The sequence below is a fragment of the Helianthus annuus genome, chromosome 1 (assembly GCF_002127325.2).
Source record: "Helianthus annuus cultivar XRQ/B chromosome 1, HanXRQr2.0-SUNRISE, whole genome shotgun sequence".
Lineage (NCBI taxonomy): Eukaryota > Viridiplantae > Streptophyta > Magnoliopsida > Asterales > Asteraceae > Helianthus > Helianthus annuus.
The window spans coordinates 137589477-137602747 of NC_035433.2; the positions used below are offsets into that span (position 1 = coordinate 137589477).

Sequence of the window (13271 nt, forward strand, 5' to 3'; positions counted from 1 at the left end):
AAGAGTAAATTACGTTTTTGGCCCCTGTGGTTATATCAGTTTTACTATATTGGCCCAAAATAAGAATTTTTAATAGATCTGCCCCCATGGTCCCTATATCTAACCATTTTGGCCCCTGAGTCTAACCAAACCCCAACTCTGGTTAATTTCTTGGTCACATGGGTTGCACATGATGGGTAAAATTGTAATTTCCTCTCCCCTTTTATGACTTTATAAATAAAACCTAAATCTTGGACAAATCATCATCATCTGCATCTCTTTCTTGAACAAACCCAGAACTTCAAACAATATCTTCAACTCAACAATCGAAGAAATTAAACAATCGAAGAACCCAGATCTTCAAACCCACTTTCATCTTCAAACACAAATCCACAACTGACATTCATAATTTCACATCAATCTAAAACAATATCTTCAACTCAAAATACAATTCAGAAAAAAAAACCAAAAGTTTCTGATCAGTTTCAGATTTTCATGAACTTGAACAAATCAAAAAAACAATAATTAAATCAACAGATCAGTTTCAGATCTTCATGAACATGAACAAATAAAAAAAAAACCTAAATTCAAGAACAAGAACCCATCATCTGCACATCATCATCTTCAAACCCTAATCTTCAAGAACAATCATCATCTTCAAGAACACTTCAAAACCAGATCAGTGTTTGTGTTCGAATGAAACCACCAAATCCGATTCGAATCAAACATTAACAGATCTGGGTTATTCAGATTCGTTAAACCACCACCATACACCCCCAAATCCGATTCTAATCATTGCACATTCAGATTCGTTAACAGATCTGCATTAACTTCATATTTAGATATGGGGGTTGTGGCTATTGCGCGTGGGGTTGTGGGGAGCTGTGTGTGGTGGCGTGTGAAGGGTTGTGGCGGTGGCGGTTGGTGGGGGATATGATGGTGGTTGGTGGCGGTGGTGGAAGAAGATAGAGTAGAGAGAAGAAGATGAGTGGGTTTATTTTGTGAGAGAGAAGAAGATGAGTTACATGTGTATCTCCTAAACAATAATCCCCTGTTGGCTCCTCTTGAACAAATCAAAAACAATAATTAAAGATATTTTTAATATATATTAAAGATAATTTAATATGTGTGGGAGGTGAATTTACAAATATGCCCATCATGTGAGTTACATGTGACAAATAATTAACTAGGTTAATGGGTTTAGTTAGACTCAGAGGCCAAAATGGTTAGATATAGGGACCATAGGGGCAGATCTGTTAAAAATTCTTATTTTGGGCCAATATAGTAAAACTGATATAACCACAGGGGGCCAAAAACGTAATTTACTCTATAGTAAAAGTGATATAACCACATGGGCCAAAAACGTAATTTACTCAATTAAAAATAAAGTTAAAGTTTATCAGTAAATTTGGAGAAGATAATGTTCATCTCTATAAGTTTTTAATAATTTTTAAAAAAGGTTGTGAGTAGAGGAAAGAGAAAAGGTAATGGTAAAATTTTTGAAAGGCTCATTCTATACACACCCCCCCTCTTCCTGATTACACCCCCCTTTGTGAGAGGAAAACTGTCGGTCCCACGCAGGCCCCACCTGTAAGTATGTGAGAGAAGAGGGGTGAAAAAAGTAAATAGGGGGGGTGTAGAAAGTAGCACCCTTTTGAAAATGGTTGTGTGTGTGAAGGAGAGAGAAAAGGTAATGGTAAAAGTATAAAAAATATTATTTATTTGAAAATGAGAGAAAAAATATATTGTTTTTTAGTGTAATTATAAAGAGAGAGTAAGCGATTTGATTGTGAATGCAAAAGCATTTACAATTGACCCTCATCTCCATCTTTATAATTATATTAAAAATCACTAATTTTTTTCTCTTATTTTCAATTAAATAATATTTTTTTTACTTTTATCATTACATTTTCTCTATCCCTTGTTCACAAACATTTTCAAAAATATTAAAAAAAAATATAGAGGATAGATAGTGTTGTCTTCAAATTTATTAATGAATAGTAAGATTTTCTTTCTCATCCTCTAACAACCACTTACACTCACTCTATATAGAATAGAGTACTCATTCACAATCACAGAAATATAAATGACAAAATGTGAATGCTCTAACATCATTTGAAATCATATTTATTTTTACGGTACATTTTGCACTTCCTAAAAAAAATTAGAAAGATATCACAGGCACCCAGAGCCCTTAATAGATCCTCCAGATATTGTATAAAACTAATTATTTCATTTTTTTTCTTATTTAGCTAGTTCAAAACTAATGAGTTCATTTTTTTCTTGTTATTTAACTAGTTCATCATCTTCATACTTAGTAAATCTCACCAATAGCAAAGATAAAGTATGGTCTAAGGAGGGTAAAATGTAGACGGGTTTACCTCTACCCTGTAGAAATACAGAGGCTGCTTCCAGTGAGACCCCCGGCTCGATAGTAGTTTTGCATCAAGCCTTGAACATAAGACACATAACACTCAGCAATTAAGACAAAGACGGATTAGCGCATGTCTTTCGACTATCAACGCTACCACATGATGTATGATTAACAGTTGCCGCTTATTAACGTTATTTTCACAAAATTAGTAAAATAATGTTAAAATTAGTGTAATTTCACTTTTGCCCATCGATGGCACACACATATATACATTATATATGCACATCGCAAACGGGCGTATAATTATTTAACTAGTTAATTTTTTAAATGTGTAGTGGTCATGTTACCATGCTTAACTTGTTTAGTTTATATTGTTCGGACCAAACCCTAAGATTTATAAATGTTGGGACAGAGGACTACACCGGTTTAGCATCTAGTTAAAGAATTTCTATCATGTGGGATCATGCTTTCTATTAGGACTCCATGTTTTCTAATGCATGCCTCAAGTCCCCATATTTTTCATACTACCAAAAGTCATTTTTATGACTCGGGATTACACGTCCATTCATATCTATACCTAATAAATAAGTAAATGTTTGCATTATGTGTCACACTTATACTGATAAGTTGGACTTGTCACTTATTTTGGGTCATGTTTTTTGGTGAATCGGATCGGGATCCTTCATGTCATGTGTCGCGTGGGCGTCCTTTTCCATATGGTTGGCGGGTTGCATGCTTTTTAAGAGATTGAATCGGCCTACATTTATTAGTTTGATTTCACTTCTTATTACTGGTCCAATGGAGTTTGCTATTTACTTTGGATTGGCTTTGGGCACATGCTTATTTTTGAAGTCTCCATACTCTCACTTGTATATGTACTCATAATAGTATTAGAGGTTGTTTGATAACTTTCAAATGATTAAGTGCTGAACTAGTAATCTAAACCAGTAAAAGGTTTGAACCATTAGGAGCTAGTATAATACTTAACCGTTTAAAGGCAAATGTTTGACCAATTCAGATTATAGGTCTTAACCATTCAGACTTAGTATAATGCTTAACCATTTAGAGGCAAATGTCTGAACCATTCAGACATCTGCTCACGAAACAAAAGTCTGAACCATTAAGTGTTGAACCAACCATTAAGAACCCCATTAACAGCTAAATAAACCGCCCCTTAGTCACGCGAGATGTAAATTTAGGAATTATGGTTAGGATTGGTTTTTAGTTTTCCTAGTCCTAGGGTTTTGGTTACCCATTGGTTGTTTTGGGTCAAACCGTGTGTTTGTTTCCTCGTAATAGTATTAGTCACTTGTACGTGTTTCCTCATAATATTTTGATTTCTAAGCCTAACCCAAACTCTAAGACCAAAGGGCCAACATAAGCCCATAAAATAATATCAAAAAACCTCCCTGTTTCTTTGAATCTCTTGCCGGTTAGAAGCATAACAAATCGGGTCCACCTCTAACCATTCTAACCGCTATAACTAACAAAATTTAAATTAGACGTAACTATCGACTCGACAATTTTTTTTTTTTATTTTACATATGTGATTATAACATTTCCATCTACATGTGTGTAAAAAATGGTGGCCTAACTAGCGCATGAAGTAAAAGTTCTTAATTTAGTTACATATATAACGAATGTAATTCAAAAATAAATATACACTAAAATTAAATAAAAAAAATAACGAATGTAATTAGTCAACAAGTTTGACCATTTTAAGTTTAGTTGATCAATCTAGTTCATCCGGTCGACCGAAACAAGAGCGTATGATTTAACCCACAATATCAGAAGTCCAATCCGCACGTACAGCTCGGCTAGTGAATTTCCCTTTTTTCTTCCCTTGAACTTCAACCACATCATGTTCTATAAAGTCATCACTTTGCATGTTCCTTTCATCCAAGTTTGCATCGAATTGCGTTTCTTGCAATATTCATCATCATCAACGTCTTCATAATTAAGTGGAGGTTCTTGACTGGTTCTTCACTGCGATCGAAAACTTACTGCAATCGGTACCTGGACACCTTTGATCGGAAACACCTCTGAACCGGAAACGGATGGGTCACCTTCAACAAAAATACGAGCATATACTGTCAGGCGAATTTGTTAGCTTCCCCAGGTTTCGTTTCTTCCGCGGCACACTCATTTTTCTAATTCCAAAATCACCCGAAAAACCATCGCTAAACTGATCACCAGTCATCACCGACCTTCCTAAATGGTACTCCCCATAACATGAGTAACAAACCAAATAGCCGAAGGAGCCAATACACAACGGAAAACAACCCATATATGCAATCCATTCATGACTCATTAATGCAAGAATCAGAGAGATGAATACGAACGCGATTCACGAATTACTTCTATTAACTTTCGTGAATGAATAAACTTGATTACGAAGACTCAAATATTTCAAGACTAAACATCCTAGACTATAATACGAATTCTTTTTCTTCTCTAACTCAAATACTAAACAATACTTATCTAAACAATTAATAATAATAGATAATTCAAATAATAATTAAATAACTTTAATTATTATTTTACTCGTTTATTCCTTCGACTTAATATCTTCTCCAGACTGCCCCTTGAGATTGTTTGTACCTCCGTACTCCGTAGTTGATGTTGTAATTTTATCATTGAATTCGTTGGACTCTTTTAAGTTCTAAAAGTCTTGCTAGGATCTAGTATGTTAGATGATAATTTGCTGAGAAATACGTCAATTTGATCGTATTTTTTTGGTGAAGAACATGAATAAAAACTTGGAGTTTTTAAACATTGGGGGGAAATGTCGAAACTTTTGTATCAACAAACTGGCATTCCCTCCCTAAGTCCAATTGTAAGATTGTTCTTTTGTTGTCTACTTCCGACAGTGGCGGTTTCTTTTTGCATCATTGCAACAAACTCGTTGTAATTGATATGCACATCCTACAACCATGGGATAAGTGAATATAGTTAGTTGTTTATATCATATATTTCTTGACCTTGTTTTCATATTTTTCTCTGTATTCTAAATCGGGTCTATCACAACGGACAAGAACTTTTGATTGGTCTTGTGTAAACCATTTGGCTCTTAGGCCATGGGTATGGGGCTTGGGTTGGGGGAAAACGCCCAAGCCACCATCCCGGGTGGGCTTGGGTTGGGGCGTGGCCCTTGGGGCTTGGCTTTCAAGCCAGGCGTGGGGCGGTATGGCCATGCTAGCTGGCTGCCTCCCATTCGCTCACCCGCCACGTCATAGCGGACATTTAAAATTTGAATTTAAAATTCAAACGGTTTGGGGACACCAAACCGCCACCCGGTCACCCAACCACCCCCTATATATTGTAACCCCAACCCACTGGTCCCCCCTATCCCACGAACCCAACCCCACCGGCTACCCACTGTTCTCGAAACCGCTAACCCATTGGTCCCCCCATCCCACGAACCCAACCCCACCGGCTAACCCACTGTTCCCCCCGCTATGGCATCCTGGACCCATGAAGAAGAAATGACACTCGTCATTAGCGTCGTCGACGCTATGAAGGGGCGGCCACCGGGCCAAACAAAATATTGGACGGAAAACCTCAACGCGTGTCAACATAAATGGCGCGAGCTACGGCCCAAGCTTGACCGTTTCAAGGCTTACTACAAAGCGGTTCCGAGCGGCGAGTTAAGCCACGAGGACCGGGTGGCGGTGGCGAACATAGAGTTTCGAGGTAAGGAGCGAAAGACATTCGACAAGATCGATCTTTTTGAAATTTATTTAACGCTCTAGGTTTGTTATTTTGTAATTTTTAGAAATTATGTAATTTTTAGGATTATGTAATTTTAAATTTTAATGAAGTTGTAGGTTTTTTTTATAAAAGTTGTGTGATTTTTTATAAATTTTTTGTATTTTTTTTAATATTCTGCCACCAGTGCACCCAACCCACGCCCCGCCATACCCCGCGGACACGTAACTAGGCGGTGGGGGGGGGGCTCCATTCCACGTGTCAACAAATGCCTCAACCCAAGCCCAACCGAAACCCCACCATACCCGACGGTCTTAAATCTCTTTTTTTATCCAACAGAATCTTTCCGTCATTGACAAAAACAAATACCGAATAACAACTTTATAAAATCTTCAGTTTTGGTTTGGTTGTTATTAACCCATGCCAAGTCTTAAAGTAAATGATTTAAACATGCCAACACACGACTAGTTTAAATAAATAATTCAAAACATGATATTTTTATAATAAACATGCTATAGCATCCACAATGTGAAGTTTGTAAGTCCGGATGAGGTGTACAAGTTTGATAGGTTTATCCACATTATGGAGAAATTCCGTTGTGGAAGTTTGGATGTTTGGATCATGGAACACTCCTCAATTGATTTAATCAATTTAGGATTTTATTTCTAGTTTAAAATTATGATTTTACTCTAAGTTTAAAATTATGTTTTTGCCTTTAATTGAAAATAAAATTATGCTTTTGCCCCGAGCTAAAAATTACGATTTAAAATTACGTTTCTGCCTCCAGCTAAAAATTACGATTTTGTCCTCGAGATTCAGAATTACGATTTTATCCACAGTTTAAAATTACAATTTTGCTCTCAATTCAAAATAAAATTATATTTTTGCCCCCAGCTAAAAATTACTATTTTGCCATCGGTTTACAATTATAATTTTGCTCCCAATTCAAAATAAAATTATGGTTTTGCCACCAGCATAAAATTACGATTTTACCCTTAGTTAAAAAATATGATTTTACCCCCGTTTCAAAAATTATGATTTCACCCTCATTTCAAAATTACGTTTTTGCCCAAGTTCAAAATAAAATTATGCTTTTGCACCCAACTCAAAATTACGATTTTGCCTCAGTTTAAAATTACGAATTATGGTTTTGCCCCCAACTTAAATTCACGATTTTGCCCTTTGTTCAAATTTATATTACAATTTTACCCCAAGTTCAAAATTACGAATTTGCCCCTGTGCAAACTTACAAATTTTCCCCTGCTTCAAATTTACAATATTGCCATCACTTTAACTTTTGCCAAATTATGATTTTACCCCAGTCCAAAAATACAACTTTGCCATCAGTTCAAAGTTACAGTATTGTTATCGTTTTAGTTTTTTTTTAGCAAAACTATAAAAGTATTTTGTTTTAATTGGTTGACTCCATTTTTTTTGGTCAAGGAGCTGGCTCACGCTCGTTCATTAGTCCTGACAAATTGCAGTTTTGCCCTAAGTTCAAATTTACGGTTTTGTTATCGTTTTAGTTTTTTTTTCTGGCAAAACTATAATAGTGTTTTTTTAATTGGTTGAGAATTATTCAGCTATCGCCCCGCAACGCGGGCGGGACATCAACTAGTTGTATATATAAGTATATATAATATAATATAATTACTTGTGCAACTTTTATAAGACTACCGGGTATGGGCGTTGGTATTTGGGGTTTTTGGCCCTTTAACGCGGGGTGCTTCACCTCGGGTTGGAGTTGGGCATAGTGTTGCCACTTTGGCGTGGGGGTTATGTCTGGCGTGGGGTAAGGGGCTGGGGTGATGTGGCTGGTTCGATCTAAGCCACCCAAATAAATCCATATGGCTGGCCACGTCACACCACATCCCTAGTTTTTGAGTTTTAACTTGTGGATCTCACACTCACCACATGTCACGCAATACCCCCAACCCAACCCAACCCAACCCAACCCAAGCCCTTCCACAAGCCCATAGTCAACAAAAAGTACAACCAAGAACCTTTTGCAGGTATCAAAGCAAAACCCTCATAACTTCTCTTCTCGTCTCTCTATCTCCCCCTTTCTGAAACATTTTCGAGAAAACCAAAGGAAGAGTAATGACTTCGTTGAAGAAACCGAACGGAGATGATCGGTCTGGTAATCGGAAGAGAAAAAACTCCAGTGACAGTTATTTTGAAGCCGAGGAGTGCGACGAAGGCGAGATAAAGGGTAAGGGTTTCTCTAATCAACGCCATTGTTTTAATATTTTGCTACATTTTGTCTTTCGTCGCATCATTATTAGCTTTGTCTGGTCTAGCCATACTCGTTTCTTGATTTGCTTTGCTTTGTCTACATTTTAGTTTCCTGCTTATTTACTTAAATCTTGGTGTGTGTTTGACTGTATCTTAGTAATGACCGCCACCGGTAAGATCATCTCACTCACTGTCAAAGGCTCAGACACCATTGCCCGCATTAAACACGAGATCGAGGCCGAGGAAGGTATTCCGTGCCGCCAGCAGGAACTGATCTTTGATGAAATGATTCTTCAGGACACCGATATCATAGGGAACTTGGGCATCGAGAAGGAATCCACCACCCTCAAACTCATGCGTAACTCAAAGGGATTTATGAATATATTCGTCAAGACCACCGGCTCCTCTCCTACGACTTTGTCTATTGAAGTCACACCCTCGGACACCATCGCCAAAGTGAAGGCCAACGCTATCGAAAAAGTGAAGGCCAAGATGCTTGATGATCGCGTTGGGAAAGTTCTCATCTTTAATGACATTGTCCTCGACGATAATGACACGCTTGCTGACTTGAATGTTATTAACGGATCCACCCTTACAAGCATTCACAAATCTGTGGACTTGTCCTATATGGAAATATTTGTGAATATTTACACAGGAAAGACCATCAGTTTGTTAGTCAACCCGACATGCTCCATTGATGATGTGAAATCGATGATCCAGTCGAAGGAAGGTATTTATTACGAGGAGCAGGTGCTGATCTTCAATGAATTGGTTCTTGAGGACAGTGGGACCCTTTTCGACTTCCACGTCAACAGGAAATCGACCCTCACGCTTATGCGTAGATCAAAGGGATATTCCGAATCCCTGAAGATATTCATCAAGTTGCTCACTGGAGAGATCTTTACTCATATAGTCAAATCGTCAGACACTGTCCGTAGCGTAAAAGCCAAAATTCAGGATAAGGTGCATATTCGCCGTCATGAGCAGGAGTTGATCTTCAACGAGATTATTCTCTGCGACGATGACACTCTTGCTAGTTATAACATCAACAATGAATCCACACTCACAGTTATGCGTGTATCACCGGGATTCATGCCTATATTCATCAAGACCCTCACCGGAAAGACCATTACTCTGGAAGTTGAATCCTCTGACACCATCCTAAATGTGAAAACCAAGATCCAAAATCGGGAAGGTATTCCCCCCGACCAGCAGAGGCTGGTATTAAGTATCGGAAACACCGGAAAGCTACTAGATCAGGATCGCCTTACCCTTGCTGACTACGACGTCCACAAGGAATCAATCATCCATCTTGTTTTAAGATTAAGGGGATGATGAAGGTAATAGATTAGAGCAGCGTATCTTATTATTCGTTAGTATGGTAAAAAGACGATGTCTTGTGTCTTTTGATGTAGCTCTCTTTTGTAAACTTATTGTCTACAAGCATTTGATATAGTTCGAAGCTTCACTTCAACAATGTTAATTACATTTAACCATAACGGCCCGAAGTTAAAATTCTATGCAACAGACGGTTGCATATCATATTTATCACAAATTTTTATCAAATGGTTGATTCACTAATGTTTTTTTAACTAATTGATCTGAATATAACTGTTATGCAAAAAAGTAACTGTTGGAACAAAATTTAGATTGATAAATCAACCTTATGTTTATGTTTTAGTAAGAACCAGTGACTAAAATGGTATTAACATAACAGTTCTGAAATATTTATGTTTTAGTAAGAACTCTTCTTCGAGCATACCTATTTTGCACCGTTCTGTGATACCTTTGACCGTTTTAATTGTATGCATCTAAAGATTAAATATCATGTAATTTTAATGGCAATACTAAACGTGTTTTTTTTTGTCAAACGAGCCGTGTTTGACAAGAAACATTTAACACGACTATTCAACCCGAATGCGATATATTTTAAAACATCTTGAGTTACTTCTTTATTTGTTACTTGATATATAAGTTTATATAGTATAACAAATTCTATTATAAGTAATCCAAATAGCCTTCTTTCTGTTACTAAAAATTTGTATTGTATATATAAGATATAATTGAAGTTTTAAGCCTGCTGATAGACAATATTACCAGGTGCATGTGTTAGTAATTGATCATTCATTAAAAGACAGTTGAGAATTAGTAGCTTTGAATTAGGGAAATTATGAACTTTTTCTATTCATGTATGTTAATTCACAACTGTATTTAGTGTGAATATTATGCCATCACACTTTCTATGGTAACACCCTTTGATAGAAAAACTGTAATTGAGTTACGATATGAAGCTTATGTGCAATGGCTATTCGTTGCCAAAAATTCACCTGTTTATCAGCCAGATCCTTGGGACTGGGCCCTGTTTCTGTAGATGAAACAAGTGTTTTTGTTGCTATTTCATCTGTTCATTGGATGCTTGTAAGTTTGTGATTGGTGGGATCAAAGCATATGTTCCCATATGGAAGAAAGAGGTTTACTACTTTACTCCAATGGTAGAGTATGGAAAGGAAACATGGAGTTTCTTGAGAGGAGGCCAGAAATAGAAAAACAAGGTTTGCTGCAAACCGAAAGCTATTTCATCTGTTCGTTGTTGGTCGAACCCACATACACCATTGCCCAAGTGAAATCGGAGATCGAGCGTAAGGAACGTGTTCCCTTTGACGAGCAGGCCTTGATCTTCAACAATATGGTTCTTGGGGATGGTGCAACCCTATTCGACTTCCACATTAACAGGAAATCGACCCTGAGGCTCATGCATAAATCAAAGGGATCTATGCAGATGTTAATTACGATATTCATCAAGACCCTTGCCGGAGATGAGATCATTACTCTGAAAGCCAAACCCATATACACCATCCGCAACATAAAAGCCAAAATCCATTATAAGTTAGATATTCCTCATGATGAGCAGGAGTTGATCTTCAACGAAATGGTTCTTCATGATAATGATATCCTTGCTAATTGTAACATCAATACGGAATCCACACTCACACTTATGCGTGTATCAACAGGATATATGCATATATTGATCAAGACCATGACCGGAAAGACCATTACTTTGGAAGTCAAACCATCTGACACCATCCACAATGTAAAATCCAAGTTCTATGAAAGCAACTGGAGGATAGCCCTACCCTTTCCGACTACAACATCCAAAATGAATCGACCCTCCTTTTTGTGTTAAGCAAACGTTAGGAGGGAGTTAAATTATAGTAGCATATCTTATGATCCTTTAACTATTATAGTAAAAGATGATGCCTTGTGTCTTTTGAAGTAGTTCTCTTTTGTTACTTGTTATCTACAAGTATTGTGATTACTAGAAGCCTATATATCCTACAATAGTAAAAGATGATATGCCTTGTGTAGGTTGAAATAGTTCTCTTTTGTTACTTGTTGTCTACAATAGTATTGAAACTACTGAATGAATTTATCATAAAAGACTTATCACATGTGTATAGAAATGTGGAATCAAAAAAGAACTCAAATACAAAGAAATCTTAACTAGTAAAATACACGTGTGCATGATACAAAAACACAGTTATACATGCAATCATGGAAAACAAAGACTAGCATATATATATGAATGGTTTATGGAACAAAATACATGAGGTATACATGATAGATCCGAATAAAAAAACACTACATTTATGTGTATGTACACCAAAAATGTACGAATCCAAGCCAAAAAAGGTAAAATTGCAACTTTGCAATGCTACCATAATTTCTTAAAAAGAACACATGACTTGCACTAAACCACAAGTGAAGAAGGCTATAAACACCACCGTTTGACCATCGTTTGGCCACTGGTAAGATCATTTCGCTTGATGTTGAAGGCTTAGACACCATAAATCAAAATAAAGTCTGAGGAAGGTATTCTGTGCCGCCAGCAGGAACTGATCTTCGTTGAAATGATTCTTATATAAAGAGAACAAAATTAAAATAACTGAAAGAAAGTTGTTTGGATTACTTATAATAGAACTTGTTATACTTTAAACTGATATTATATCTTATATTGAAAGAAGGTTGTTTGGATTACTTATAATATAACTTGTTATACTTTAAACCGATATTATATCTTATATTGAAAGAAAGTTGTTTGGATTACTTATAATATAACTTGTTATACTTTAAACTGATATTATATCTTATAATTATCTATTTTAACTTATCTTTCCTTTTGCAGTTTGGGCTTCTCTTTCGGGTCCCCTACGCGACTTTCCTTCCAGTCTCCACCACAGCCTTCACCCTCCTATGTTTTCTGCTCATCAGAAAGTCACCTAGGGTAACTTCCTTTTTTGGTTGATCTTCACAAATGGTGTTGGCCAACGGCTCTATTCTTTGTGTATTTATATCAAAATTGTTGGGTGCTCATAGCAGAGAAAAAACAATGTAGTCTCTTGATCGATGCGTTCTTTCGTCTTGTTCAAGTGATTTTATCTCTTCTTTGTTTATTTGGATCATCGACCATTCTCCTAGTCTTGTTATCTTTTGTATTCATCTCGTCTTTGACGATTTGTTCCAGTTCGAGTTGTCTGATTACATCGACTTAGAATCGGTGTTTATGTTCTTGTAATTCTTGTAATCAATAGAACAACATATTTCTTGACATATCCCGGTCACAGATAGTCTCCTATATAAAAGATAAGCCTGGCAAAAGGATCTGGTCGGTTCATAACGGGTTTGGGTCAAAATGGACCGCTTAGAAAAAGGTTTGGGTTGAAACAGGGTGTTCTAGAAAAAAATGTCAAATGAGTAAATAAAAATACTTATAGCAGCTACACCAATCAAAACTTTACTATTTTGGGAAAAAGGATCATATCAGTGCGATATTGAAACTTGTTTAACCGAAATTAAGATTTTAAGATCATTGTAGATATAATAAGTCTCAGTGCATGTTCTGCCCAAGCACCAATAATGACTAACAGTAGAAAAACTGGATGTGAATCTGACTTATAGATTTGGATGATTTAGTGAA

At 36.6% G+C, this 13271-nt stretch overlaps 1 protein-coding gene and 1 pseudogene across 1 annotated transcript; both read left to right on the forward strand.

Annotated features, from left to right (window-relative positions):
- Positions 1–8066: 8066 nt before the first annotated feature.
- Positions 8067–9795, forward strand: LOC110880119 (polyubiquitin). The gene is made up of 2 exons (XM_022128692.1): positions 8067–8273; positions 8454–9795. The coding sequence occupies exons 1-2, from the start codon at positions 8162–8164 to the stop codon at positions 9629–9631; spliced, it is 1290 nt and encodes a 429-aa protein (XP_021984384.1). The 5' UTR covers positions 8067–8161; the 3' UTR covers positions 9632–9795.
- A 959-nt stretch (positions 9796–10754) lies between these two features.
- LOC110932419 lies at positions 10755–11491 on the forward strand (annotated as a pseudogene).
- The last annotated feature ends 1780 nt before the right edge of the window (positions 11492–13271 follow it).